The sequence below is a fragment of the Mya arenaria genome, chromosome 4, assembly GCF_026914265.1.
Source record: "Mya arenaria isolate MELC-2E11 chromosome 4, ASM2691426v1".
Classification (NCBI taxonomy): Eukaryota; Metazoa; Mollusca; class Bivalvia; order Myida; family Myidae; genus Mya; species Mya arenaria.
Genome location: NC_069125.1, coordinates 19,860,422 through 19,887,715, shown reverse-complemented (window position 1 = coordinate 19,887,715; position 27,294 = coordinate 19,860,422). Strand labels below are relative to the sequence as shown.

At 35.3% G+C, this 27,294-nt stretch overlaps 1 protein-coding gene across 1 annotated transcript; it reads right to left on the bottom strand.

The window, feature by feature from the left end:
- Positions 1 to 86: 86 nt before the first annotated feature.
- Positions 87 to 27,267, bottom strand: LOC128232617 (condensin-2 complex subunit H2-like). Its single transcript, XM_052946280.1, has 17 exons — positions 27,214 to 27,267; positions 24,492 to 24,633; positions 23,343 to 23,444; positions 23,050 to 23,105; positions 21,061 to 21,211; positions 18,448 to 18,527; positions 17,994 to 18,145; positions 15,414 to 15,473; positions 14,088 to 14,176; positions 12,324 to 12,395; positions 10,348 to 10,423; positions 8,768 to 8,893; positions 7,813 to 7,937; positions 7,448 to 7,535; positions 6,110 to 6,223; positions 5,118 to 5,425; positions 87 to 4,794 (listed from the first exon to the last, which is right to left on the bottom strand). Exons 2-17 carry the CDS (start codon positions 24,618 to 24,620, stop codon positions 4,654 to 4,656), a joined length of 1,869 nt encoding a protein of 622 aa, XP_052802240.1. The 5' UTR covers positions 24,621 to 24,633; positions 27,214 to 27,267; the 3' UTR covers positions 87 to 4,653.
- Positions 27,268 to 27,294: the final 27 nt, after the last annotated feature.

Sequence of the window (27,294 nt, the reverse complement as noted above, 5' to 3'; positions counted from 1 at the left end):
TAGGGAGTAATATTCTTCCAAACTTCCTTTAAAGGAAGCCTTGATCGAAGGTTTTAACCACAAAGAGTTGACATGTAGAGCACATGATTTGGTTGAGACCAAACAAGGGATCAAAAGTCACAGCCAAGCATGCAATCTTGTGTTACGCTTGTCTACAAAAGTACTAGAGCAAGAGTCACATGGTGCACAGTAATTTTACCAGCATGTGAAGTGGTGCTCTAAATTACATTATGAGATTAATATAATTTAATATTAATGTTTCAATTTTTGGGGTATTTTAGTATTTGAATATTTTTTAAAAACTAGGCACAAACATTCGGAGTGCCTGTTCCAGACATGTACTGTTAATATCAAGTTCACTCTTGGTGGTCAAATGTCAGCTTGCCATTTTTTTAAATTTCTGATCCATTATCTAAATTGCTCGATCAAACATTTCCATTTCACAGAAATTTCCTGAGATAAGCCAACAGTTTATAAATTTAAGGGCACAACTGAACAAATAACAATCAATAATGAACAATTATTATAAAACTCATATTAGCCAAGAGTATTGGATTTTGTACACATTATATACCAATATGCAACGTCTTGTGGGAAACATGTACAAAGTTAAATGTAAATACCTTTATTGGTTTCTGAATATGGCCAATATAATTATAAGAATTAAATTTTGCACAACAACGACAACACCACCAACACCAAGGCCATGACAATACCTGGACTGTTTACTTTCCAATGCAGATGTATAGCAGCATTTATTCAAAACATAACAACTGACATTCATATAATAAAAGTAGAATATAAAACTACAAGTGCAAAGTTACATTCTACATAATAAGCTGTATTCAGGAGTCTGACAGAAATCCACACGTACACACTGTATGCAAACAAGTGAAAGAACATAAACAATTTGATAGGAAAATTCAAATGTATGTTTATTTGGTGATAACAAGTACTGCCGAACCCAAAAGCAAAAGATGAATATTTGTGGTAAAGACATACATTTTAGCAATCTTGAACTTTAATTGAAAGCATGATTGAATGCGATGTATTTGCACTACATTCCTATACATGTTACTCATATTTTAACAAATTGCATCATTATGCAGTAAATATACAAGATAGAACAAAGATTTAATGTATTCTATCCATCATTACGCTACATTTGACTCGTATAGTCCAATGACTGAAGTGTAAACTTTTATTCCCAGTTAAATCCAAATTATTTATAATCATTAAATATATTTAATCTTTCTCCACATGTGAAAATGTATGAAGTGACACCTAGTTTATATGTGTATGAGGTAACTGTACATCTTAATCATTGAGGGTTTAACTTGAGTCAATACATACAGTTAAAACACTATTTAATTGTAATCATTATGGTACATGTAACAGTATTTTATATGAACTTGTACAATCACAGCCAAGTTTGACATTAACTTTGCCCCAAGTCCACTGAAAATGAATTCACACTTGCCCAAGAAGACTCTCTGTTTGGAAATAGCTTACATGGTCATATTTTTAAGTTCTTGTTGCAAATATAAATGGATCATACATGTTCTTGAAAAAAAATGAATAAAACATGTGGTGTATACAATGCATAAAGCGTGTCACTGATACAATTGTGAACATCACTCTACATAAAACATGAGGTGTATTCCATTGTGAACATCACTCTACATAAAACATGTGGTGTATACAATTGTGAACATCACTCTACATAAAACATGTGGTGTATACAATTGTGAACATCACTCTACATAAAACATGTGGTGTATACAATTGTGAACATCACTCTACATAAAACATGTGGTGTATACAATTGTGAACATCACTCTACATAAAACATGTGGTGTATACCATTGTGAACATCACTCTACATAAAACTTGTGGTTGATACAATTGTACATATCACTACATCAAAACATGTGGTGTATACCATTGTGAACATCACTCTACATAAAACTTGTGGTTGATACAATTGTGAACATCACTCTACATAAAACTTGTGGTTGATACAATTGTGAACATCGCTCTACATAAAACATGTGGTGTATACAATTGTGAACATCACTCTACATAAAACATGTGGTGTATACAATTGTGAACATCGCTCTACATAAAACATGTGGTGTATACAATTGTGAACATCTCTCTACATTTCACATGTGATTGATACCATTGTACATATCACTCTACATAAAACCTGTTCTTGATACAATTGTGAACATCACTCTACTTTATAGACGGGATTGATTTAATTGTGAACATCACTTTGTGAAACTGATGGTTGTTACAATTGTGAAAACCACTCTACCTTTAACATGTGATTGATACCACTGTGAATATCACTCTTTGTAAAACATGTGGTTGATAACAATTTTGAACTAAGCTCTACCTTAAACATGTGGCTGAAGCAATCGTGAACATCACTCTACATACAGCATGTTTCTTATGAAATGATGCAATATTTCTGAACTAAAGGTGTTGCATGGAGCAATTAAATGCATGAGCATGTTATATAGTTTTATACATGCTATTTGTATTTAGTCTTGATATTTTAAAAAGAAACGAATGCAACATATAAAACAGTTTTACTATCTTAAGTCTGTTTAAAGAAAAAGTAGAATGCAGTCAGTAGGATCATCCTTTTGTTTAAAAATCATCTTGCTCTAATAAGCAAACTAAATACCTGTATCATGACATTAGTGAAGTATATTGCACTTGATTTATCATTTAGATTTGAAAAAATGACAGATAAGAAACTGTGTAGTCGTAAAAACTGGATAAGCAGATTGATAACAGAGATAATCATGCATGTTTGATAATTTGCTGACAATACAGATGTTACAAGACTTGCTCTTTCATCTTTATAAGCATACACTACAACTATTTTACATTGTATAGTATTCTTTGACAGCTGTTCCCTTTATTTGACAGTTTCATACTCATTTTTACTTATGAATAAAAAAGATTTCAACCCTTCATGTGGTCATGATTGTAAGTCATATGCACAAATGAACACATCCTTACATCTAACTGATCTTCTATGGAGTCACAACTGTTTTCTCTAGGACTTATGACATCAATAAAAAACCATGCAGAGTATGCAAAACTATTTGTGTCAGAGTGATGGCGCCACCTTTTCTGTAAGAGTGATGGCGGAACTATTTCTGAGAGAGTGATGGCGACACTATTTCTGTGAAAGTTATGGCGCCACTATTTCTGTGAGAGTGATGGCGCCACTATTTCTGTGAGAGTAATGGCGCCACTATTTCTTTGAGAGTGATGGCGCCACTATTTCTGTAAGAGTGATGACGACACTATTTCTGTAAGAATGATGGCGACACTATTTCTGTGAGAGTAATGGCGCCACTATTTCTTTGAAAGTGATGGTGACACTATTTCTGTGAGAGTGATTGTGACACTATTTCTATGAGAGTGATGGCAACACTATTTCTGTGAGAGTGATGGCAACACTATTTCTTTAAGAATGATGCAGACTATTTCCGTGAGAAAGATAGTGACACTTTCTCTTTGAGTATAATGGCGCCACTTTTTCTATAAGAATAATGCTGACACATGGGGCCACTATTGCTTTGAAATTGATGATGCCACTGTTTCTGTTAGCATAGCGATGTCACTTTTTCTGTCATTGCACCACTATTTCTTTGAGAGTGATGGCACCAATATGTTAGTGAGAGTGATGGCACCACTTGACTATGTGTGTGAGAGTGATGGCACCACTATGTTAGTGAGAGTGATGGCACCACTTGACTTTGTTTGTGAGAGTGATGATACCACTATGTTTGTGAGTGTGATGGCACCACTATGGTAGTGAGAGTGATTGCACTACTTGACTATGTTTGTGAGAGTAATGACACCACTATGTCTATGAGTGATGGCACCACTATGTTTGTGAGAGTGATGGCACCGCTATGTTTGTGAGAGTGATGGCACCACCATGTTTGTGAGAGTAATGACACCACTATGTCTATGAGTGATGGCACCACTATGTCTATGAGTGATGGCACCACTATGTCTATGAGTGATGGCACCATTATGTCTATGAGTGATGGCACCGCTATGTTTGTGAGAGTGATGGCACCGCTATGTTTATGAGAGTGATGGCACCGCTATGTTCATGAGAGTGATGGCACCGCTATGTTTGTGAGAGTGATGGCACCACTATGTTCATGAGAGTGATGGCACCGCTATGTTTGTGAGAGTGATGGCACCACCATGTTTGTGAGAGTAATGCCACCACTATGTCTATGAGTGATGGCACCACTATGTCTATGAGTGATGGCACCACTATGTCTATGAGTGATGGCACCACTATGTTTGTGAGAGTGATGGCACCACTATGTTTGTGAGAGTGATGGCACCACCGTGTTTGTGAGAATGATGACACCACTATGTATGTGAGAGTAATGGCATCACTATGTTTGTGAGAGTGATGGCACCACTGTGTTTGTGAGAGTGATGGCACCACTATGTTCATGAGAGTGATGGCACTGCTATGTTAGTGAGAGTGATGACACCACTATGTTTGTGAGAGTGATGGCACCACTATGTTTGTGAGAGTGATGACACCACTATGTGTGTGAAAGTGATGGCACCACTATGTTTGTGAGAGTGATGACACCACTATGTTTGTGAAAGTGATGGTGCCATGTATTCCTGCAATTCCTCAAAGTGTCTTTTCCGTGACAGCAGTTTTAGTTCGAACATGTCCATTCCCTGCTCTAGAACACCTTTTTCCTCTATCAAAATGTTGGTTGTGTTTGCCTAAAATAAAAATGTTTCCTTTCTAAGAATCTTTCACATGACCACATATTTTAAGAGAAAGAAACTGGATTATGCCTACTTTTGCAACTTAACAGTGAAAACATGATATCATTTATGCATGAAGTCTAGGTTTTACAAAGTTCAGATAAAAAATCGATAAAGAATTAAGCATGTGTTTAATTTAAGAGAATGAAATTCATATCTATTTGCATCAACATGAAGTTGATAGTTTTTTGATACTGCAGTAAGTGAAAAACAGAATGAAATAGTTTATAACACATTGCCCTGCCCGGACCTCTATAATAACTCATTTTCCAACCTACCAGCATCAAGGAAGCTAAAAACGTCCTGCAAATCTCATATACTGGTTTTTCACTGACCATATCCCGGAATCGAACAGTGTGACTGGTATCAAGATTATCGATAACTGATGAACCATATCTGTTGATATCGAATGACCCATGTTTTTCTTCTTCTTCCAGTTTCGGCATGATTTTATCTTCCCATTCGGCTACACGCTGTGAGAGCTCTGTTATCTGGGCATATTTCTGGGCACTCGCCATATATTCCTCGACATGTTTTCTGACGAGATCCTCATAGCTGTCCACAACAATTCCCTCCCCAACGCGCTCTGAAATCATTGAAATTCATCTTGTTACTTTTTTTTGTTTAACATCAGGTCATCCTTTGTTTGCATGCTAAATTTATTGATCTCTGGAGAAATCAAACAAATACTTTTTGTTAAAATTTTGTTTATCTGTCCAGTCATCTCTCAGTCTTTGTAAAGATGAATTCCTGACCTATCCACCTAATAGGAGAATTCTGAGTTGGGTCACTGCAAAAGGAAAAAAATACTTGGCCGTGAGCCTTTTTTTCATGTAAAATAATATGTGCATTTTGGGAGTAACAGCAGAAGTTGTTTTGTGCCCTTGAAAAAATGTATTATCCATATATTCTAAATGAAGAGTTAAATGTTCATAAATTTGCTATCAGCAAAATGAGATCTGACATTCTCAAATGTGGATTCAAGCCAGACAGATTGCTCAAAACATTATGTGTTCTTGCTGATATTACTGCTCGTAAAAAGTTAACATGGCATTCAAAATAAGATACATGAGAATTTGCTGAGAAGTTGATGATCATTTACAAATCATGTTCTGCATAGCTTTTCATCCTTGCCAGCCAAATTTTTGAAGAACTTTCTTTTGGACAATATCATGTTTTCAAAATTCAGAGCATGTAATATCTGACAACTGTTGATGATTGTGTTTAACAATCTAAGAATACTCTGTAACAATTCTAGAATATTTCATACCTTCAAATGTCCTATAGGCCGACCCTGCACCATTGGAGTCATTGAGAGCATTGTCAATAGCGTTGAACAGGTTATCATCCACCAAGTCATCCCCATCATCATCATCTAGAACATCTGAAACAGAGTTTCAGATTGGTCATGCAATGCAATTGAAGCTTGGCCTTATTTCCCAATTGCATTCCATATCAGTTACAATGTTGTCCCCTGTAAAAACTAAAATTCTGTATTTTGCCTGCCTTGAGTACCAATATTTTTTTCTAATAAAGGTCACTTTGACATTTGACCAAAAAACAATACAGGTCATCTTATGACCATGACCAATAGGAACATCAAATTTTAAGTCTACACCAAATCATTCATCATTCATATATCAGAAACGAAAGTGACCATTTTGTTCTATTAAGTGTCACCATTAACTTGACCTTTGACCCCAAAAACAATAGGGGTCATCTAGTGACCATGAACAAGTTTGAAGACTGGAGTCAGTGACTGGACAGCAAATAGTACAAAAGTTATTGATCGGAAATGAAAGTGTGCCTTGCCACTGCTGTCGCCAGACAAAGCAATGTGTCTGCCATATCATGGGTAACACAGGAACTAGCATAATAATATTTATTATACCTCAATCCTTTAGTTTTCTATAATATAATACAAAGTAAACTACAGCAGGCACCAAATCGCTCCAGCACTATCACTGTTACACACTATTCATACAGGTTTTAGTTGACCATGACCGTTGACTTATTTACCCAAAAGTAATTCAAAAGCTATTGATGGAATCAAAAGTTTAATTTTTCTAGTAAAGGTCACCTTGACCCCTAAAATCAACATGGATCATCTACTGACCATGTCCAGCATTGTAGTTAAACGTTCTACACCATGTTGTTCAAAAGTAACTGTTCCGCCCTCAAGGGCATCAATATTTATGTATTATTATCTACAAACACTAGATTTAATCATCATTGGTTTGCTTGCCACAATCTTTCCCAGAGATGGACATACATACAATTTTAAAATCAGCTCTAAACAATTCTATAGGATTAGGAAATATTTACCATTTCTAATAATAACTATGATAAGCAAGATAAAATGCTTCAAGAGTATAAAAAAATCCGCAGCCAACTTAGCAATGTCGAGACGGATGCATGTTTATACACCCAAACAAGACATGCTACAAATATCCAATTGTAATGTTACTATTATTATAGTTAATTTCGGTATGGCTTTGATTTCCGAGAATACGAGTATTATGATATTTGTTTTATAGCAAACTCAATATGGAATAAGGCCTGCGAAATTTGTTGCAATATCAAAGCATTTAAGCAGTGTGAAACCTACTTGGAAGAGGTAGGATGTTCTCCCTGTCATCTCCGTCCTCATCATCATCATCCTGCTCTGTTACTGGAACAACTGCTCCCTGCCGCTTCTAAAGTATACAATATCAAGTAAAGTTAAGTATTATTTTTAGCTTGATCGTAAAGACCCAGAGAACCTAGCCACTTCAGAGATTTCACACTGACCAGATGCCCTCAGTCATGTATTAATTTATGATGATCTATTAATCATCTTATTACCTAATAAAATATTTTATAAATATCGTCTAGCATTTTTGTTCCATTCCCCATAGGGATAATGTTGTAATAACTTGTTACATGATTGCCATAAAATGAATTAATATATAATGAAATACAAATATACTATACCTGTTTAAGAGCTAGCCTGTTTAGTGCCTGTCTTTTCTTGTATTCCAGCCAGTAAAGACGCTCAAACTCTCGACATGTGGGAACTTTCAGGGGATTCTTTGGAAACTTATCAATGTTTGAGTACTCTGAAATAAATTTACTACATGTACAGTCTGCCCAAGATAATTCAATGTTTACAAATTGTAATGAAATAAGTCTATAGCAGAAAACTTTCGAGAGTGAAGGGATTATAACATAACAAAAGTATTACAGACATAGTACCAAGAACAGGAATTATTCCCACGTTTTAACTATAAGTTTCATTACAATAAATTATCATGTCAAATTACTAAAAAAGTGTTATAATTTTGTAACATGTAATATATGGTGCTTTGAAATCACAGTTTGCACTGTGTTTAAAATAATTTTTTAACTCCTGATATCCTCCAATTATCAAGCCTTTTTGAACATATAAATAATTAAATTAATATAAAGGAAACAGACACAAGTAACAACAAACAACATTGACCAGCTTTTAGTTAATAACATAATCCACAAATGAAAGAAACCGCAAATTGTCTTTTTGTTTAAAAACGCACAAATCTAAGTTTAATTGCTATTGTTTTGAGTTTATAAAGGTCCTCTTCAACTGGCTGCTTTATGGCTTGATCCGCTAAAGATGCCATCATGACTCTGTGTTTTTAATGTCTTATGAGATATGACATAAAAGTGACTTCAATTTCAACTCACATCTTGGTATTATCACAGTTGAAGAATGAGAGTGAGATACAAGGAGATCTTACAAAGAGACCTCTTGTTTCCTTGGTGTGCCCGATGCAAGAATACAACTTCCTTGGGTTTTAATCTTAAGTTACCCAATTTCCCACGTACAATCTTTGATGCTTGGCCAAGCTGGTACCAATTTTAAAATCTTTAAATCGTTCTTGTAGATTTCAAATAACTGAGAGTCACCTACCAGACCGCTCAATGTAGCTGGCGATTGATTCCAGTTTTGTTTTCTCTTCTGCAGCTTTGTTTCTTTTCCTCTTCTTTGTTTTGTCAGATTTGTCTTCCAGCCCGGGACACAGCTTGTACTGGCGACCTGCAGGTATAAGAGATGTCAACAATAAAACTAAGGGGAAATTATCGCTGGTCTGAGTTTACTGGAAGGTGAAGGTGCAAGGACTAACAAAATAGTTTTGTTATGGGCCTAACTACTCATATACCTTTGGTCATCATCATATTAGTATTTATCACATAATAAGAACATTACATTTGTGGTCATCCAATATGTAATTTATTAAACTCATTTACTAAAACTGATAAAAACATGCCAAGTCCCGTTTTTATCTGTTTTAGAAAACTTTGTTTAAAAAATCCCTATAACTGAAGTGGGCGCAAATTATATTGTTATACATTTGTTCACAGAAGAACCCTTACTGCTCGCCAATGAACAAGATGATACATATAGTGATAATTTGCTATAATTGTATCTGAATTAAAATGTACATAATCTTGCCAGTCTTAAATACATGTATTTTTACCAACTGTTCATACAAGAGGTTAGAACACAACAACTGTGAGCTGTTGAACCAAATATTTTCAACCTTCACAAGGTCTTCATCAGGACTCATAAATAAACTAGAAATGTGTCCATAGGACACGGATGCCCCCACTTCGGTTTTTTGTCACAGAAAATAAGCCATAATGATTTTTGAAGTATTTTTGGCAAAAAAGGGCCGTAACTCCTAAATGACTAAAGCGATTTCCATGACTATCGAACTTGATCAAGATATTATGGTCACAAACATGTGTTTAAAGTTTGGTGAGGATTGGACAAACAGTTTTCAAGAATTAGATCGGAAACAATCTTCGGGACGTATTTTTCAAGTCTTTTTTTGCAAATAAAGGGCCGTAACTCCTAAATGACAAAAGCGATTTCCATGGCTATCGAACTTGATCAAGATATTATGGTCACAATCATGTATGTAAAGTTTGGTGAGGATTGGACACATACTTTTCAAGAATTAGATTGGAAACATATATTTTTGAAGTCTTTTTGGCAAAAAAGGGCCGTAACTCCTAAATGACTACAGCGATTTCCATGACTATCGAACTTGATCAAGATATTATGGTCACAAACATGTGTTTAAAGTTTGGTGAGGATTGGACAAACGGTTTTCAAGAATTAGATCGGAAACAATCTTCGGGACGTACGTACGTACGGACAGACAGACAGACGTACGTACGGACAAGGGCAACCCTATATGCCGCCACTTTGTGGGGGCATAAATATGGTACTAAAAAGTTATAATGGAGAACAAAACAGAATGTCAACAATAGGGGTTACTATACATAGATTTATATTAGATAAGGTATATAAAGAAGAAGTTTGTCATACCTGAAAGCTGTTGAGAATGTAACTCAATGATATTTAAGGTATTTTTTTAGTAAGGTCTATTGCTAATAAAGACATAACTTTTCATGTGTGATATCAAGGATGAAATAACATCTCAGTCAGATTTATTGAAAAACAACTTGTTTCAATTTCTTAACCTTTCCTAGTGGCAGGTTTAGCTTTCCTCGTCTCCTCATGGGGGTCAACTTCCTTCCAAGGGTCAACCTGTGGTCGCTATGGAAACAATGACATGGGTTAGAAAATATTGAAAAGTGAAGCCTTCAATTGTCAATCAAACAACAGATGAATTTAAAAAATATATCCCTCCCCCTCAATGGCAGCCAATTAGTTGTTTTGAATTACATGTATGTGGGGTAACTTAAAGGGGCAACATTCGCTGCCTCGGCAGCAAGTAAATGGGGAGTGGCTTATTGTAAATTCCCTCAGCTATGTACCTGTCTGTTAAACTCAGTGTTCTATCTGTAAACAAACAGGGCTGATCAGAGCAGACGATGTATTTCCCCACACTACAACCTTCTATATGAAATAAAGATGACCAAGCCATCTTTAACAGATGTTTTCTTTGAAATGATCGTTTTCTTGTTCCTGACTGGCATTTTGTTATTTTGACTAAATCTTTTTTTCTGAATGGGACATCCCTCTCAAATGTTTAGAATCAACATTCTCATTCCAGTCCAAAATAGCAAGGTTTATTCTAAGTCTGGAATCCAAAACTAATTATTTTGTCAACATACAATAATAATGCTTTATTGAATGCATCCACAGCCCTAGTACAAATTAACCTTATTGTAAACGATTTCAGCAAGGAAACAATTCAGATAGTGTTGACACCTTTAATTGGTAATTAAATGTCACTGGCTGGAATCTGTATCATGTATTGATAACTGGAAATCAAATGCACATTTTGAGTCAAAAAGGAGGGAACTCAAACACAGTTATACATGAACATTTGCAAGACATGGAACTAGGTACTGCCTTCCTTTAAAATAATAAATTTGGGCAGAATAAGAAGACTCAAAATAATCAGGAGAAAGATATATATATATATATATATATATATATATATATATATATATATATATATATATATATATATATATATATATAGTTTACATGACTAAAGAACAATAGGAGATATTCACTTTACCTGGCTGGGATATAAACATTTGTAATGATGACAAAGCTTTTGATAGAAAAGCGAAGGAGCAACTAACATTTAAGCAATGAGGTTCATAATTATTTTTTTAAAACGACAAATATGAAAACAATGTTACAAATTTAAACCTGGGAAAGATTCACCATACTTATTAATTACGTAACGCTTCAAAAGGAAAAAGTGTTAATATCATAGAAAACCATTAGACTAAAATGTAGCATATGAAGCTGATGATATCTATCAATAATTATTGGATATGCAGGTGGAATAAAAACTTATCAAGGTTTGTTCACTTTTGTTACTACAGTATTTGATAGTGAGGCATGTCGTCTGCTACAAGCAAGCTGCTAGGGATGTATACACCAGCACGTGGTAATGTTTTCAACAGAGAGTTCATAACCCCCAAAAGACCAATTAGCCACTCCCCCGGCAAATTCAAATTTTCAATCTGACAGTTGGATTTTTTTCTCAAAGTCATGTTTATAGTAATGTTTCAAAAACAAATTAAGGATTTTTTTTGAGTAACCTTCATTCTACATGCCTGCAAAGTTTCATGTCTCAACTTTTTTGTTAGCATTGCATAAATAAAGTGTCCCTGATGTGAAACATGCATAATATTATACAAAAGCTTGCCCCAGCGCCACCTGGAGGCTTATATAGTCCTGTTAAGGATATGACAAACATTCCTTCAGGTTGAAAATAGTTGGTATTTTTATTGACTAGTTCTACATATTGAGTTGATGAGTTATATTTTCAGCAAATCATGACTCCGTCCTATGTACAGCTACTTACTTTATATAATCTGGTGACTTTGACCTTTGATATGGTATCTTAAAATCATAATGGATTCTGTGTAAAAACCCAGTCCTGTAACTATTCCACTAAGGTCAAGGTCCAGATAACTGATTTCCGCTATGCTGAATGAATGAAACTACCAAAGAATGGACACAAACCTACATTTGTTATTTGGACAGCTGTCAACTTGTCTCTGTTCCTTTCAGATCGCCGAAGTTCTACACCAACCACCTCCTGCAGTATATGGAGAACAAAGCATTAGAAAGCATATCTATTTTGAACAAATTATAGAAAGTGTGTATGTCATTGTCAACTGTATTTGAATGAAGAGCACCTCAAGGAGATGCTAATGTATATCCCTTTCATTCCTGTTGATCAAGGGACATAACTCAAGGTAAGTATTTACAATTGCTTAAGAACATGGACTAGATATGGTACCTGAATACCAGTCCACATACAAGGCATAATTTTGCAACAGAAGAACCTATTTATGAACAAGTTAACCTAACTGTTACATCTGAAATAAGGCTTGAGCTACCTTTTGCTAAAAAATTCTTCAACACCTTTTTTCAACAGGGAATTTCCTAAAATTTATATGAATATTACACACATTATCAGTTGCAGGATCTCAAAATGAATATTTCATCAATGTTTCTTTAAAAATTCTGAAAAATAGATCAAGAAACTTCAAAACAATCACATAAGAGTTAGACATTACAGTTCAAACCTGCATTAAGTGGTCACCTTTGGGAAAAGGTAAAAGTGGCTGCTTACTACAGGTGGCCACTCAGTCCAGGTTGGACTTTTCTGACACTTTGGCTTTGTTCAAACAGAGGTTGATTATGTATCTTAACCACCACCTCACCCCACAATCAGTATCATCAGTACCATTGAAGAAGGTTGAATACAAATGTAGAAAAAACAACTTTATTGCGCAATTACAAATAGAATGCCATGGATGAGAGCTAATACATAGCATAAAAAATAGTCCACACAACTACATGTACATTTCTTAGTTCAATTTTTAAATTAATCCGTCATTTTAGTTTGCTTAACTTCTGTCTCTAATTTAAAGAGCATTTACATTGAGTCAACATAATCATGTCAAGCATGTCACTCTGTAAGAAAAAAAAACATGAATAAACAAGTTCATGGAGTTCCTCCTTTCCTGTAAATTTCCTCTGTCTTTAAGTGTTTGGATTTCAATTGTTAGCTTAAGCAAGAAATTGATTGAGTTCTTCTTCCACTATGACCACTTTCTAATAATTTAATACACTCAACACGTTCTTTTAGAGTCAAACACTTCCAATTTGTTTTATTGTCAGCCATAATAAAAATTAAAAAGAATAACACAAACAATGAAATGTAAATATCTGTTCTTAGAAGTATAAAGCTGTGAACTTTGAAAATTAATACGAAACTGAATACACATCGTAACTCGTTTCACACCATCAAGTGACAGTGCAAACTATAAATTCAAAATTATTATAACCGTAGTTCTTTGACAGTATTTGACAATTATTTAAATATCTTCATTAAGAGTGTGAAACATTAGCCGATATGTTATAAACATGATTTCTCGATAAGTAAATACGCATGGTAATCGTGTGTATCATATGCATTTTCATTAGACGAGGCTGTCAAACTTTTCCGTCAACTTCAGTATCAATTAAAGCTGTGTATTGGCAAAAATTACTTGCGAAAGTGTCAGTGACAAGGAATAAGTGGCCGCTAATTAGTGTTTTTATGGCTTCACTGGGACAAATATTTGTGGCCACAGCCGCGTTAGACAGTTGACTGTTTTATGCACGTACTTTTTATATATATATGTGTATGGGGGATTAAGAGAGGCCTGATAAGGCAGGTGGCCCTTTAAAGCAGGTGACGGTTCAACCAGGTTTGACTGTATCACAATACTTTGCTTACCTCATTGCTATTGGACAAATCTGTTGGTGGGACATCATCCTCCATGTCTGCTGGAGCATGATAGCTGTGCTCTAGAGGATCCTCTTCAACTGTGACATAAAAGAAAAAATCCCATAACGGAAGGTAACATTGGGGAGTTCACAGTTTGGATTTGACAAGATTTGTAATATCCGTTTTAAATTGTAGATCTATGCATCATTGAAATATAACTTTAGATTAAGTAATCACGAATCTTTACACTTCTGCCTGGTATCATAATTCAACAAGGTCTCCTTTATCAAACCCATAATTGTACATATGTATATATTTATATATACCAAGTATGAAGTTCCTGGGTCCAAGTGTTCTTTAGTTATTGAGCGGAAATATTGAGTTACATAACCTAATTGTGTGATGGCCATGAACAACAGTTACTGTGTGAAGTATTTAGTCAAGCAAGGGCAAAAACTTTGTATTTAGGATAATATGGAGTTATGTAATCCAATGGCATGATGGCTGGGAACAACTGTGTTATCAATGAAATGAATTGAATGAACAGTATTGGAGATATTAATTGCCCTAAACCTTGAACAAAACTTTTCAAGTCAATCAAGGGCCAATATTTGTATTAAGGCTAATATGAAGTTAGGTTACCCAATTGTGTGATGGCCTTGAACAACTGTGTGAAGAATGACGCCCATTGAATGAATAATATTGGAGTTGCCAAGTTGCCCATAAACTTTAACCAAACTTGCCAAGTCAATCAAGGGCCATAATTTTAACTGAGAATGAAATGGGAGTGAAGTCACCTTATTGTATGATGGCCATCAACAAGAGTGTATAGTACAAAGTCCATTGAATGAAGGGTATAAGAGTTATTAAAGAAAATCCAACTTGCTCTCAAACTTTAGCCAAAGTTTCTAAGTCAATCACGGGCCGTAATTTATATTAAGGATAATATAGTTATGTAACCTAATTGTGTGATGACCTTTGACAACTTTGTGAGGTATGAAATCCATTGAATGAACAGTAATGGAGTTATAAGTAAAAATGCTGTGTTGCCCTAAAGTCCATCAAGAACCATAGTTGGTATTTTATTAACAACATTTAGTTACTTACCGTAACCTAATTGTATGATGGCTGTGAAAAATATATATAGGAGTTATTATTGAGAATTCCAACTTGCCGTTAATGTTTTACCTGACCCATAGTGTCCTATTGGAGAAATAAGTGAAAATGTCAACATAAACCAGCGCTTACGCCGACTCTCCTGCCGTGGCAAGTAGTATAGCCCTCCTTATTCTTTGAATAGTTGTGCTAAAAAAACGACAGGCTAGAAACACCCACCTGCAGGCAGGCTGTGAATGCTGTCATCAAGTTGATCTGTATCCATGGAAACACATTCACCTTGAACAAATCATTTTACCGGTAAAATTACTAAGTTTTTTATACAGTAGTGATCTTGACTCATAGTATCCCAATGGCGATCCATGCCCTTTGTTACATTCTAAAAAAGGCAGCAATAGTGAACTCCACAGCAATCTACAGCATCAGGGCTCATCCTAGGCTAAAATTTTAGGGAGAAGTGACTTCTCGCCAAGGAATTAATTTTTTACCCCCCAACCCCCCCGAAATGTTTCTCTTTTTTTTAAATGACTGGACTTAAAAATGAAAAAAATGCAGACGTGTGAACCTCTGGCAGTGTCGGAGAAGTAGTCATGTATCTCCAAGCTGATATATATGGTTCAATAGCAGTAGAATTTCTAGAGTGCAGATTTTTTGCAAATCCCTTGCATTTTCAGTCAAAAACAATGATGGATGTGATGTGAACAAAAACTTGACGATCCTTACTATTTTTAGAATTTCGGAAAATACGATTAAAAGGAACTAGGTCTCCATTCAACTGTATGCAATTTTGCCTCGTTTTTTTACTGGAAAATTATCAGAAGTCCCACAAGCTATATTTAACTACCAATGATATTCCGGTGTGCTTCGAGTCATGCCTGTGACGTCACATGTCATGGGTCAGGGTCGTGTCTAAATGTCGGCGTTTTTGATTGAAAAAACCCCAACAGGTTTGTGAAAACTAAAGCCCATTTTGAGAAGTGCTGATAAATCAGTCAGACTGCCAAAACGGGTCCCGGCAAGTGCTGACGCCTGCAGAATTGCAGAACTGTGTTACAATGTTAATTTTAGTGCCAAATGTGCACGTAATTTATGTTGTAAATTTTATACATCGAGTAAAATAACATGTATTTTTGTCCCGCATCAAAGATCATTTTTAAACTATAAATTAATAACACTTTAGTTTTATGTAACTCGGGAATGTTATTTTTCTTTTGTTTTGAAAGCATTTTGATGGTGATTATGTCTTAAATAAACAGAAATGCTGCTTAGCAGATCAACGCAGCCGTCACTTACAAGTTGTTTATTGCACCCTTTCCTTAAAAGTGACAGATTATGGGGCATTTAAGCATGGTTGATAGAATTTTCGAGATTTTATTCTCATTTTTCGATCTTTAAAATTTTTGGCAAATCTGACTTCGCTTTGATTTTTAAAAATAGCGAAGTGGCCGCGGGCAAAGCGATTGAGTCGCCTAGTCGGATGAGCCCTGAGCCCTGAGCACTCCTTGCAAAAATGGCCTAAATTGCTAAAAAGGATCTCGCAAAATTAAAATAATCTACATATGCTTATTCAGCTTGTTAGAATATTGAAATATAATGTTATAGAAGAACTATTTGTCAATATTTTCAATAAAGCTTAAATATTAGATATTTCAAAGATAGCAGATTTGAAATACTCACAATAATGCTCATATCACATCCAAATATCAAACAAGAGGGCCCTGAATCGCTCACCTGATCCAATAAAGATCATCAACAATAACATTCTGATCAAGTTCCATGAACATATGGTCATAAATGTGGCCTCTAGAGTGTTAAAATACTTTTCCTATTATTCAACCTGGTGACCTAGTTTTTGACCACACATGACCCAGATACAAACTTGGCCTAAAGCTAATCAATATAAACATTCTGACTAAGTTTCATGGACATACAGTCATAAATGTGACCTCTAGATGGCTAACAAGCTTTTCCTATGATTTGACCTTATGACCTAGTTTTTGACCGCACATGACCCAGTTTTATACCTGACTTAGAGATAATTAATGTTAACATTCTGACCAACTTTCATGAAGAAACCTTTATAAATGTGACCTCTATAGTGTTAACAAGCTTTTCCTTTAATTTGACCTGGTGACCTAGTTTTTGACCGCACATGACCCAGATTCGAACTAGGCCTAGAGCTTATTAATATAAACATTCCGACTAAGCTTCATGAACATAGAGTCATAAATGTCACCTCTAGAGTCCTAACAAGCTTTTCCTATGATTTGACCTGGTGATCTAGTTTTTGACTGCACATGACCCAGATTTAAACTTGACTTAAAAATTATTAATATAAATATTCTGACCAGCTTTCATGAAGATACAGTCATAAATGAGACCTCTAGAGTGTTAACAAGATTTTCCTTCAGTTTGACCTGGTGATCTAGTTTTTGACTGCACATGACCCAGAATCGAACTTGACCTAGAGAGTATTAATATTAACATTCTGACCAAGTTTCGTGAAGATACAGTCATAAATGTGACCTCTATAGTGTTAACAAGCTTTTCCTTTAATTTGACCTGGTGACCTAGTTTTTAACCCCAGATGACCCAATATCAAACTTATCCAAGATTTTATTGAGGGCAACATTCTGACCAAGTTTCATTAAGATAGTGCCCAAATTGTGACCTCTAGAGTGTTAACAGTCAAATTGTTGACGACGGACGAAGACACAGGGCGATCACAGGTGAGCTAAAAACTGTTTCATGTTAAACTATTTCATGTTAATCATTAATTTCAATTATCAATTTGAAAACCTGTCTGTCTGTTCTGAAGGTCACACTGCATCTGTATTGACTGGTGGAGTAGAATTAGGTGTGACATGTCCAGTAGCAGTGTGCCGCTACTGTGTATACAACACGTGTTCATCTTGAAGTCATTCCTGCTGGCCAACACTTCACCTTTCTTGCTGAACATAGTAAGCAAATTTGAAATTATCAAGGGGAAATTATAATGAATGACAATTTCAAAGAATTTTGCTAACCTAAATTTTGAGAACAAATCAACATGTTTATATATGTTGAATCTGTACATGCAATTATAATGGCATTTATTTTATATTTGCATCCTCCCACTTCTGACTTCATTTATGAAACAAACAGGACATAATGATAGCTGGATTGAAAAGGACTGGTATTAAATCGTAATCATTTTTTAACTAATAATTTAAGTCCTTTAAATTGTGCCTCAAGACATGGGTTGAAAGTGTACCTGAGAAGAGGGTTTTCCCCTTTCTCCCCATCATCGTGTGGAATAAGACACAGGGGCATCTCGGGCAATAGCTGGAAATCCTGCACAGAGACATACTTCAAACATTAAATTCAACAGAGGTTAATGACTCGACTTTCCTGAACTATAAACTTTTCTATTTATTCATTTTATCTTCAAGGATTTCTGAAATCTAAAGGTTACACAGAAAGAAAGCATAATAGCATAGAAAGCCTAATGGTAGAGCATTCCCTGCCTACTGCATTTTTACTGGATACCATTTAAATGTATGAGGGGTGTTTAAAAGATATGTGGGAAATTGCTCTCATTTTTTCAAATATAAATGAAATGCAATGAATTTCTTATGATATGTAGTTCAGAATATAGTTTTTTGATGTAACAAAATGAATAGTCAAAGGTCCGTTTTTAAGTGGTAGTTTCTATGGCATTCAACAAAACGTGGCCCAAATTGTCCTTTTTTTCTTATGTACGATTGCCTTAGCATCTTTGGGATATATCTGGCCAACAATATCCTAATATTTAGTTTGACTTGAATAATATTATTTTTATAACACTACAGTTCATTTTTTACTTAATTTTACAAGTCATGATGCGATCATCCTTGTCAAGCAGTTCATTGGTTTGCACGACAAGAATTGATGTAATTGACTGTGGCATGCTTTATGGTTCTGCTGTCCATTTTGGAATTCTGCATACCATAAATGCATCGCTGTTTCCTCCATAGCTGCCAACCAGTAAAATGACCAGAATTTGACTTGACGTCATGAACATCAGGCCAGGGATGCTTTATTGATGGCAAGGTTGATAAAAAAAACAATAGCAAGGCATGTTTCACGCAATCAGACATAAACAAAATTGACAATTAGGGCTAGGTACAGTACACTCCACGCGGAACTACCACTTTCCTCGGTGACTCCGAGGCGTTTTTAATTTATTGTGGATTTCTGCCGAGTACGCAACCTTTTTCCTCGCTAAATTTCGCCGAGTTGCACCGAGTTAATCGTTTTCTATGGAGGTTTTTTTGCCGGTAGCGCCGGTGATCGTATCGATTTATTGACCTAATCGCGGAACTCCGCGTTTTGTGCATAGCTACTACAGTACATTGCTTCTGTTAAAACAGTATTAAATAATAAGATAATTAATTTTTCAAAGTACAGTCAGTTTCTTTTTTAAAAACAATTATTGTAAATTTTCATCAGCATCGTCAAACAACTGTTGTTTTTCACATTATGTAATTAAAAGATATACCATAGCGTGCGTTTGTGTTTGTTATTGTCATCTTTCTCTTACTATATTAAGGTGTTGAGAACTTAATTAGATTGGAGTAATGAAGGTGTTGAGAACTTTGTAAGTGTGAAAAATTTTCGGTCATCATTTCTTAATTTGCATTTTACCACTTATTAATTTATCCGTAGTTATCAATGGTTCTAAACTTATTCATTACGCATATAAGTGTAAATCCTTCATCAAGTTAATTAAAATCCCATTAAACACCATTTTATACATGCATTGAAATGAATAACACATTCTATCGGCTTCAGATCAGTCAACAGTCACACTGTGTGACGTCACATAACTCACAGTTTTACCCACGAGGATCTCATGGAGAGCATGTATATTGTTATGCAGGATTAATGTGTCTGAGTGGTGTTTTCGAATGTAACTTAAGTATTGCATTTCCAACTTTAATTCATCACATTAATTAGTTACCTATATCATTGAATGTGTTGACTTTTATTGAGGATTCAATAAGTATAACTGTACACAATTGCTCCTTACAGGTATAAGTGTGGTACAAGTTTTAAAGTTTATTGGCAGATCGTTTTACAAAAATGTCATGTCTTTGTTTTCTTAATCCCTTGATTGCCCTTGTTGTTTATTTAATCCTACAATAAATTTTTCACACTTCCTCTTTCTACATGCAATACATCGTTTAGGATGGGTATTTACTAATTAACTTGTCAACAGTGGTGTATACGGTTAGGTAGATAGATAGATAATCTTCGTCTTTGCAACTTGGTAAGTGTGAAAGTTACAATTGATGTCCTTTGGATGTCCGAAAATTAGGTACTCGAAATAAATTATTTTTATAAATAATTACGGGTGTTGCAAAAAATATCGAATAAATTAAACAAAATTAGATACAGTGGGAGATTCTTATCGGTTTTCCTCCGAGTTTCGCGGTGTTTTTACCTCCGAGTAACGCGGCGATTGTAATTATACGGTCCACTGATCAGCCTCGGTGGGTGAACGAGTAAAAACGCCGAGGAAAAAGGATTATGATCAATTGGATGTCGTGTCCGCGATGACCAAAATCCGCATAGGAAAACGGAAAGTGGTAATTCCGGGTGGAGTGTACTGTAACGTTGAGCGACGGTGCCACAGAGACAACCTTATCTGGAAATATCAGCGCGTGTGGTTAATGTTAAAAGAAATAAAAGCACTTTCCAAATAGTGTTGGAACTCCTCTAGAATGAAGTAATATTGCCTATTTATATTAATCAATGCTTAAAAAACTAACTAACTATAACTGGTCTAATTTTAACCTTTTTAACAGTGCCAATATGAACAGAGCCTTAACCTTATTATTACAACCTCTCTTTTGTCAAAGTCTTCCTTCATGTAGAGGTTTTTCCCCTCTGGAAGGTCGTCAAGACTGAGGAAGTCATCATCGGCATCATTGTCATTGAAATCTGCATCAGCATCATTCCCGTCATCATCCACTGACGTCTTCTGGGCTTGCTTCCTGTAAAGGATTACTTTATTTATCAAGGAATTATTTATGATATTTAACTGCCTCTAGGCAAATTAGGTTGGCTGGCTTTCTTCTTCAGAAATCTAAGTTATATGAAAGCAGCACTTTTTAAAAAAAAACAATAGTGGTCAAAGGAAAGTGACTTTTGCCAATGATTTGGTCAGGGTGATAGCCAATTGACCTCTAAACTAATATAATCCCCTAGTTTATAATGAAACAAAAGCAAAAAATAGCACAAGACTGTCATTAATCAGTAAATTGTATTTGGAGCATTGCATTAACAAACAGGAACTTAATTACACATTTCAGTCAAAACATTGTCTTTTCCACTGAGTTTCAGATGCATTTGAATGTAACAATTAAAACCTTATCGACACAAAACATCTTTAAGAACAACAAGACTGGGACTTCACCAACATCCAAGTGTTACCTTGACCTTTGAGAAAAGAGCTCAAATTGTATGCTTATCACAGCTTCCCATGGTGCTTTATAATTTTGTGAAGTTTTCACTGACATCCAAATTATTGCAATGAACACCACATTGTATAAATGACCTCTATTTTAAAGCATGACCTTGACCTTTGAGTAGGAATAGTATGGGGCAAACACAAACCCATGGATATTGGTGCTCTACAAAGTTATTACACAAAGTTATTACTAAGGCAGAATTAATGTACAGACAGTGTGATTACTACATGTCACCCTTTTTGGGGCAAAATAAAAGAAGAAGTATATGCATGACTTATGGAACAACATTTTACTCTCAGTCAAGAAAATACTGCAGTTTTTACTACTGACAAGTATATCACCTAATGCAAAGAAAAAGCTGACAAGAGATGTTTGTCAAACATTATGCCTCCTTGAGTGCCACGTTGTCAGAAAAATATTTGGACAATTGAATGAAAAATGAATGGCGAAAATGACAGCTGATTTGTCATTGACATTGAATGCTTTTGAGGCAGTTTTAAAGATTATGACCATTCATAGTGTGAGGATAGTAGGTACAGTTTTTAATCATGTTCAGGGCCAGTATTCAATATTGATCTTATCCTTAGACATGCAGTGATGCCATGCAGCCTATTGGTAGATGATGACTGATATTTGCAGATAAACGTGAATCCTCTTAGCAGCAGGGAAATCCTAATAAGTAAATATGACCAATATGAGATTTGTGTTGAAGGTCACAGTGACCTTTGGACCTGATGACCCCAAAATCAATAGGGGCCATCTACTGGTCACGCCAAACCTAAATGTCAAGTTTGAGGGCTATGGGTGCAGGCACTGTCGGGTAAACACATGGACAACCTTTTTGTGTTTAAGGTCACTGTGACATTGACCATTGACCTCAAGATCAATAGCCGTCATTCCCCCCCCCAAACTAAATGTCAAGTTTGAGGGCCATAGGTGCATTGTCAAGTTATCACACAGACAAGCTTTTTGCATTCAAGATCACTGTGACCTCCAAGTTACATTTGAGGGCCACGGGTGCAGGCATTCTCACTCAGACAAGCTTTGACAACCTTTGCACATTAAAGGTCACTGATCTTGACCTTTGACCTGATGACTAAAATCAATAGGGTTCATCTTCTGGCCAGGCCCAACCTTCATGTCAAGTTTGATGATCATGGGTCCAGGAATTGTTGACACATGTTAACACTCAGATAATCTTTGGTCTTCCGACCGGCAGATGGACTGAATGACAAAGCGCAAAGCAATATACCCCATCATCTAAGAAGGGGGCATACAAATTGAAAAAGGTAGTTATTCTTTCTAATGACAAAACTTACCTGGTAAGATGAAATTTAAGGGTAATGGCTAATTTGACTTACTTTTTGTTTGCTAGCATATCCAGAACCTGGTGGACCAAGCTATACAGATATTCCACCTGAAAAGATACAATCAGTAGCCATCAACCCATTAATTATGATTTGCTTTACATGACTGATGAACTTTGTTAAAGATATAGAATGTATTGTATTTACAGTATTTATTAAGTTTCTTTTGAGGGACACCAGGTCATATTAAATATCTACATTTTAGTGTCTCCTCCTGAATATGGCACAACAGTAACGTGACACTCAACTTTTAGTCTACAGAAATGTCTTTATACACATGTAGGTACCTTTTTGCTGTACACACAGGCAGAGCTCTGAACTAACATGGCTGCCTGTGCGAAGTTCATGGTTGTAGCTCCTCCATCAAACGATATGACTGTGTGCTCCAACTGAAATATAGATTTAGATGTTTTATTATTCTTGATGGATTTTAAGTATTTTTTCAGGATTTAAAATTTCACAAAGAAATGTGACTGACTGGGGGTGTAAGGCAGAAACATCTATGTAAATCACTACATGCCCGGATACAATTTCAATGAAAACTATCAAAACTATATAAGGCATGCAGGGCTTCTGTTTCATAAATTGAGTTAAATGATGTACAAGACACATTACTTTTTTGGCAAAGGGAAGGGCTGACGGCTATGAAAAACCATATATTTGTCCATAGGACACAGATGGCACGTTTTACACAAAAGCAAGGGCCATTTTATTCTCCATTCTCCATAAATCTACATCAAAATTCCACAAACTGAGAGCAGTGCGAAACAAAGTCCCAGACGCACAACTTCATCACCTAAATAACATTCTGCCAAGGTTTGTTGACCCTTGGTGTTTTGAGCAGCACAATTCCAAAAATGCCATTTTTTTTTCTAATTCAACTCTGGTTTTACTGTGTGCAGCATGAAACTAAACCCCAGATGCACAGCTACATCACCCCATTAACATTCCCCTCGGTTTCATGATTCTAGGTAATAAAGTTTTAGAGTTTTGAGCTACACAAGTTCACAGAATAATTATGGAATCACAGATTTACCGATGGAATCACGGCTGGACAAGAGCAAATCCATATATATGCCCCCCATTTTTGTTGGGACAAAAGAACCTATAAAGGTTGGCTCTATCCCTTCAGCAAAACAACAATTTCATCTACAGTAAATGTCGTTTTACATTAAAAAAAAAAATGACAGGAACACACCTTTTGTTTTGGGCCACCCCACAATATTCCAAAATGGAATATTCTCAAAATCACGCAGAATTAACAATTTTGATGATCAAAGTCCTAAAATACATTCTAAGTTTAATGATTTAATAGAAAAAAAATCAAATTTAAGTGCAAAAACTTTATTCTTAAATGACGAGGCTAGAGCAAAAGATGAAAACTAATATAAACCCTAAGTACTTTTCCCAGATATCATGCATTTTAAAATGCCAACCTCTTCCAGATAGTCTTCCAGGTATGCAGCAATGTCAACATCCCAGTTCTTGGTCAGGTCCTTTATGGGCTGTATAAGGTGGGAAAACCGGCTCTCCGCACAATCTTCCTGGCTCCCGGATATCACCATCTTTCGTACTGGGCTGCAAGCAGGTCAGTGTTAAGAAACTTAGAAATGCCCTTCTTCTTCCAATACCAGCCACATTTAACTAACTGAATATTCTGCTAGAGGGGTGTGCAGAGTGGGAAATAAACAAGAGCTGTCATAAGACAGCGTGCTCGACTTTGCCGCTTTGACTTAGAAGTGAATACAATAACAATGTAATATTACCAAGTTTGGTCTGTTTATGTCAAACCTAACTAAAATTATTCAATACATAAGGTGACTTTGATGCTGCCCTCCCACCACCCGAAAAATGACACAAGTCATTCAAATAACTTGATTTCCCATTATGAAAATGTGGTAAAGAATATACAAATATGCCTTTCAAAAGAAATTAAAATATATATTTTTTTTAAAAAGCTATTATTTATTATCTACTTTTATTAAGTGCATTGAATGAAAGGTAAAGAAGTTCTTTTATTAAAACCCCAACTTGCCCTTTACTTTTACTTGCCTAAAACTTTAACCTAAGTCAATCAGGGGCCATAACTTGTATTAAGGATATGGAGTTACATGTATGTAACCTCATTGGGTGATGGTCCTGAACAATTGTGTGAAGTATTAAGTCAATTGAATGAATGGTATTGGAGTTTTAAGTGAAAATCCCAACTTGCCCTAAAACTTTAACTTAAGTCAATCAGGGGCCATAACTTGTAATAAGGATAATATGGAGTTATGTAATCTCATTGTGTGATGGTCCTGAACAACTGTGTGAAGTATTTAGTCAATTGAACAAAGGGTATAGAAGTTATTTATAAATATCCCAACCTGCTCTAAAACTTTAACCTAAGTTTCATAGTCAATCAGGGGCCATAATCTGTGTAAAGAATAATATGGAGTTATCTAACCTCATCATGTGATGGCCCTGAACAACTGTGTGAAGTATTAACTCAATTGAATGAAAGGTATTGGACTAGTGAAAATCCTACATTGCCCTAAAACTTTAACCGGACGCCGACGCCGGGGCGAGTAGTATAGCCCACCTATTCTTCGAATAGTCGAGCTAAAAATAGAGATAGTGAGAGTATTAGTCTAAAATGATAGACGTGTTATACGGGATTCTTCTAATCCCTAACGTCTAAACAGGTTTGTGCAAAAACCGGGGGTGTTTGAAAAATATTGAAATTGTATTAAGTGGAAGTATTTTATGGTTAAAATGGATAATAAAGGTTTGAATTCATATTTTACCATGTAAGTGAAAAACTATTTTGCACAAAACACGCATTTATCGCATTAAAACACATTATTTACCTTTCCAGTAAAACGAAAGTTGACTGACACAGACAACAATTATGCCAAGCGCAACAACTCGACCCAATTGTAATAACTAGGCCACCTCCAATAAGCTTCAAGATAGACCAGGTAAATACAATCGTAACAACTCAGCCATGGCCAAAATGTTCGGATTGTTTTAAAATTGTGAACTGAAGCCTTGCAGGTGCCCTTCATGTACATATCGTTATGTTTTGACAGAATGAAATGAAGAAAAACCCGTCAAACGCAAAATAATTGTTGGATATTTATTTTTTTGAGTACGGAACTAATATAAAATAACATTATCTGGTAATATTTCTTGTTTTTATGATATTTTAAAGACCCAATATGCTTTAACCCGGAATCCAATCAGAATAACTACCCACTTTTAGTAAAAAACAATTTGTATGTGAAGGATTTGCCATATTAAAAATCGTTAAAAAAATCCGTCAACGTACAATTATATGGACTAGTGAGAGTATATATATATATACAATGAGAAGTTAAAAAGACATATGGAGTTAAAAAATGTGTTGCAAGCCTGGGCCTAGTCCAAATAAACAGCAACTTCAGAGTCTTTGACGATTTTTGTTTTGGCGATTCTACACATCCATATCCCACTAGGCACTTGTTGTTTTCCTAGCCAAGAATGACAGATCCCAGCGCTAAGTAAATTGAGCAGAAAGATAAAAGTATATTCAGCAGAAAGATAACGGGCACCAGCTAGATAGTTAAAAAATGCAATGCTTTGTTGACAGATTTATCTGAATTTGTGTTTCAAGAAATAAGAAGAAGTGTAATAGAGAAAGGTATTGCCAAAAAATAATGCATGTGCAAATTTTGTGTTTTTGTTTAACAACGCAGTGTTAAATATTGTTGAGTTACAATTGAAGAATTTATTTTACATTGATATGAATCAGTCGACTTGTGGCGTTTAGGGAACAAAATGAATATCAAATGTTGAAATTTTTTTCCCTGTACACGCATTATTGAGGCTAGCGTGGACCGTGAATGAGCCGCTGACATGATGTACTTTAAGTGTGACGTTAAATGAGGAGGAATTTGATTAATGTAAAATGATTTTTAAAGGCATTTCACACCTCTTCTTTGTAACTCCTTAAACTGTCTTACTGGTACGAACCAAGATGAGTACGCATTAAGCAATTGTAGGTTCAGTGGTAAACCTCATGATACAGCTACAATACACGTAATTATAAGAAAAGTATGTTTTACATTAATAATTTTTCAGAAGATATAAATTAGAATGCACCATTCGAAGGTTTAATGATGAAATTACTAGCCATACCGTTCTGTTTACTACCCTATTATATTTCGTACTTGGCGCGTGCCATTTACCGGAAGTTTTAATTGGCTTCAAATACTTCCG

Bases quoted from the DNA above. Each gene is read 5' to 3' on its own strand.
- LOC128232617 (XM_052946280.1), bottom strand. From the start codon at position 24,620: ATGGTGATATCCGGGAGCCAGGAAGATTGTGCGGAGAGCCGGTTTTCC. The intron at 18,146-18,447 runs GTACACTTTCAA...TACTATGTTCAG, and splicing joins GGGGAAAACCCTCTTCTCAG to CAAGAAAGGTGAAGTGTTGG. The intron at 4,795-5,117 runs GTAGGTTGGAAA...TTTTTATTTTAG, and splicing joins TTTTAGCTTCCTTGATGCTG to GCAAACACAACCAACATTTT.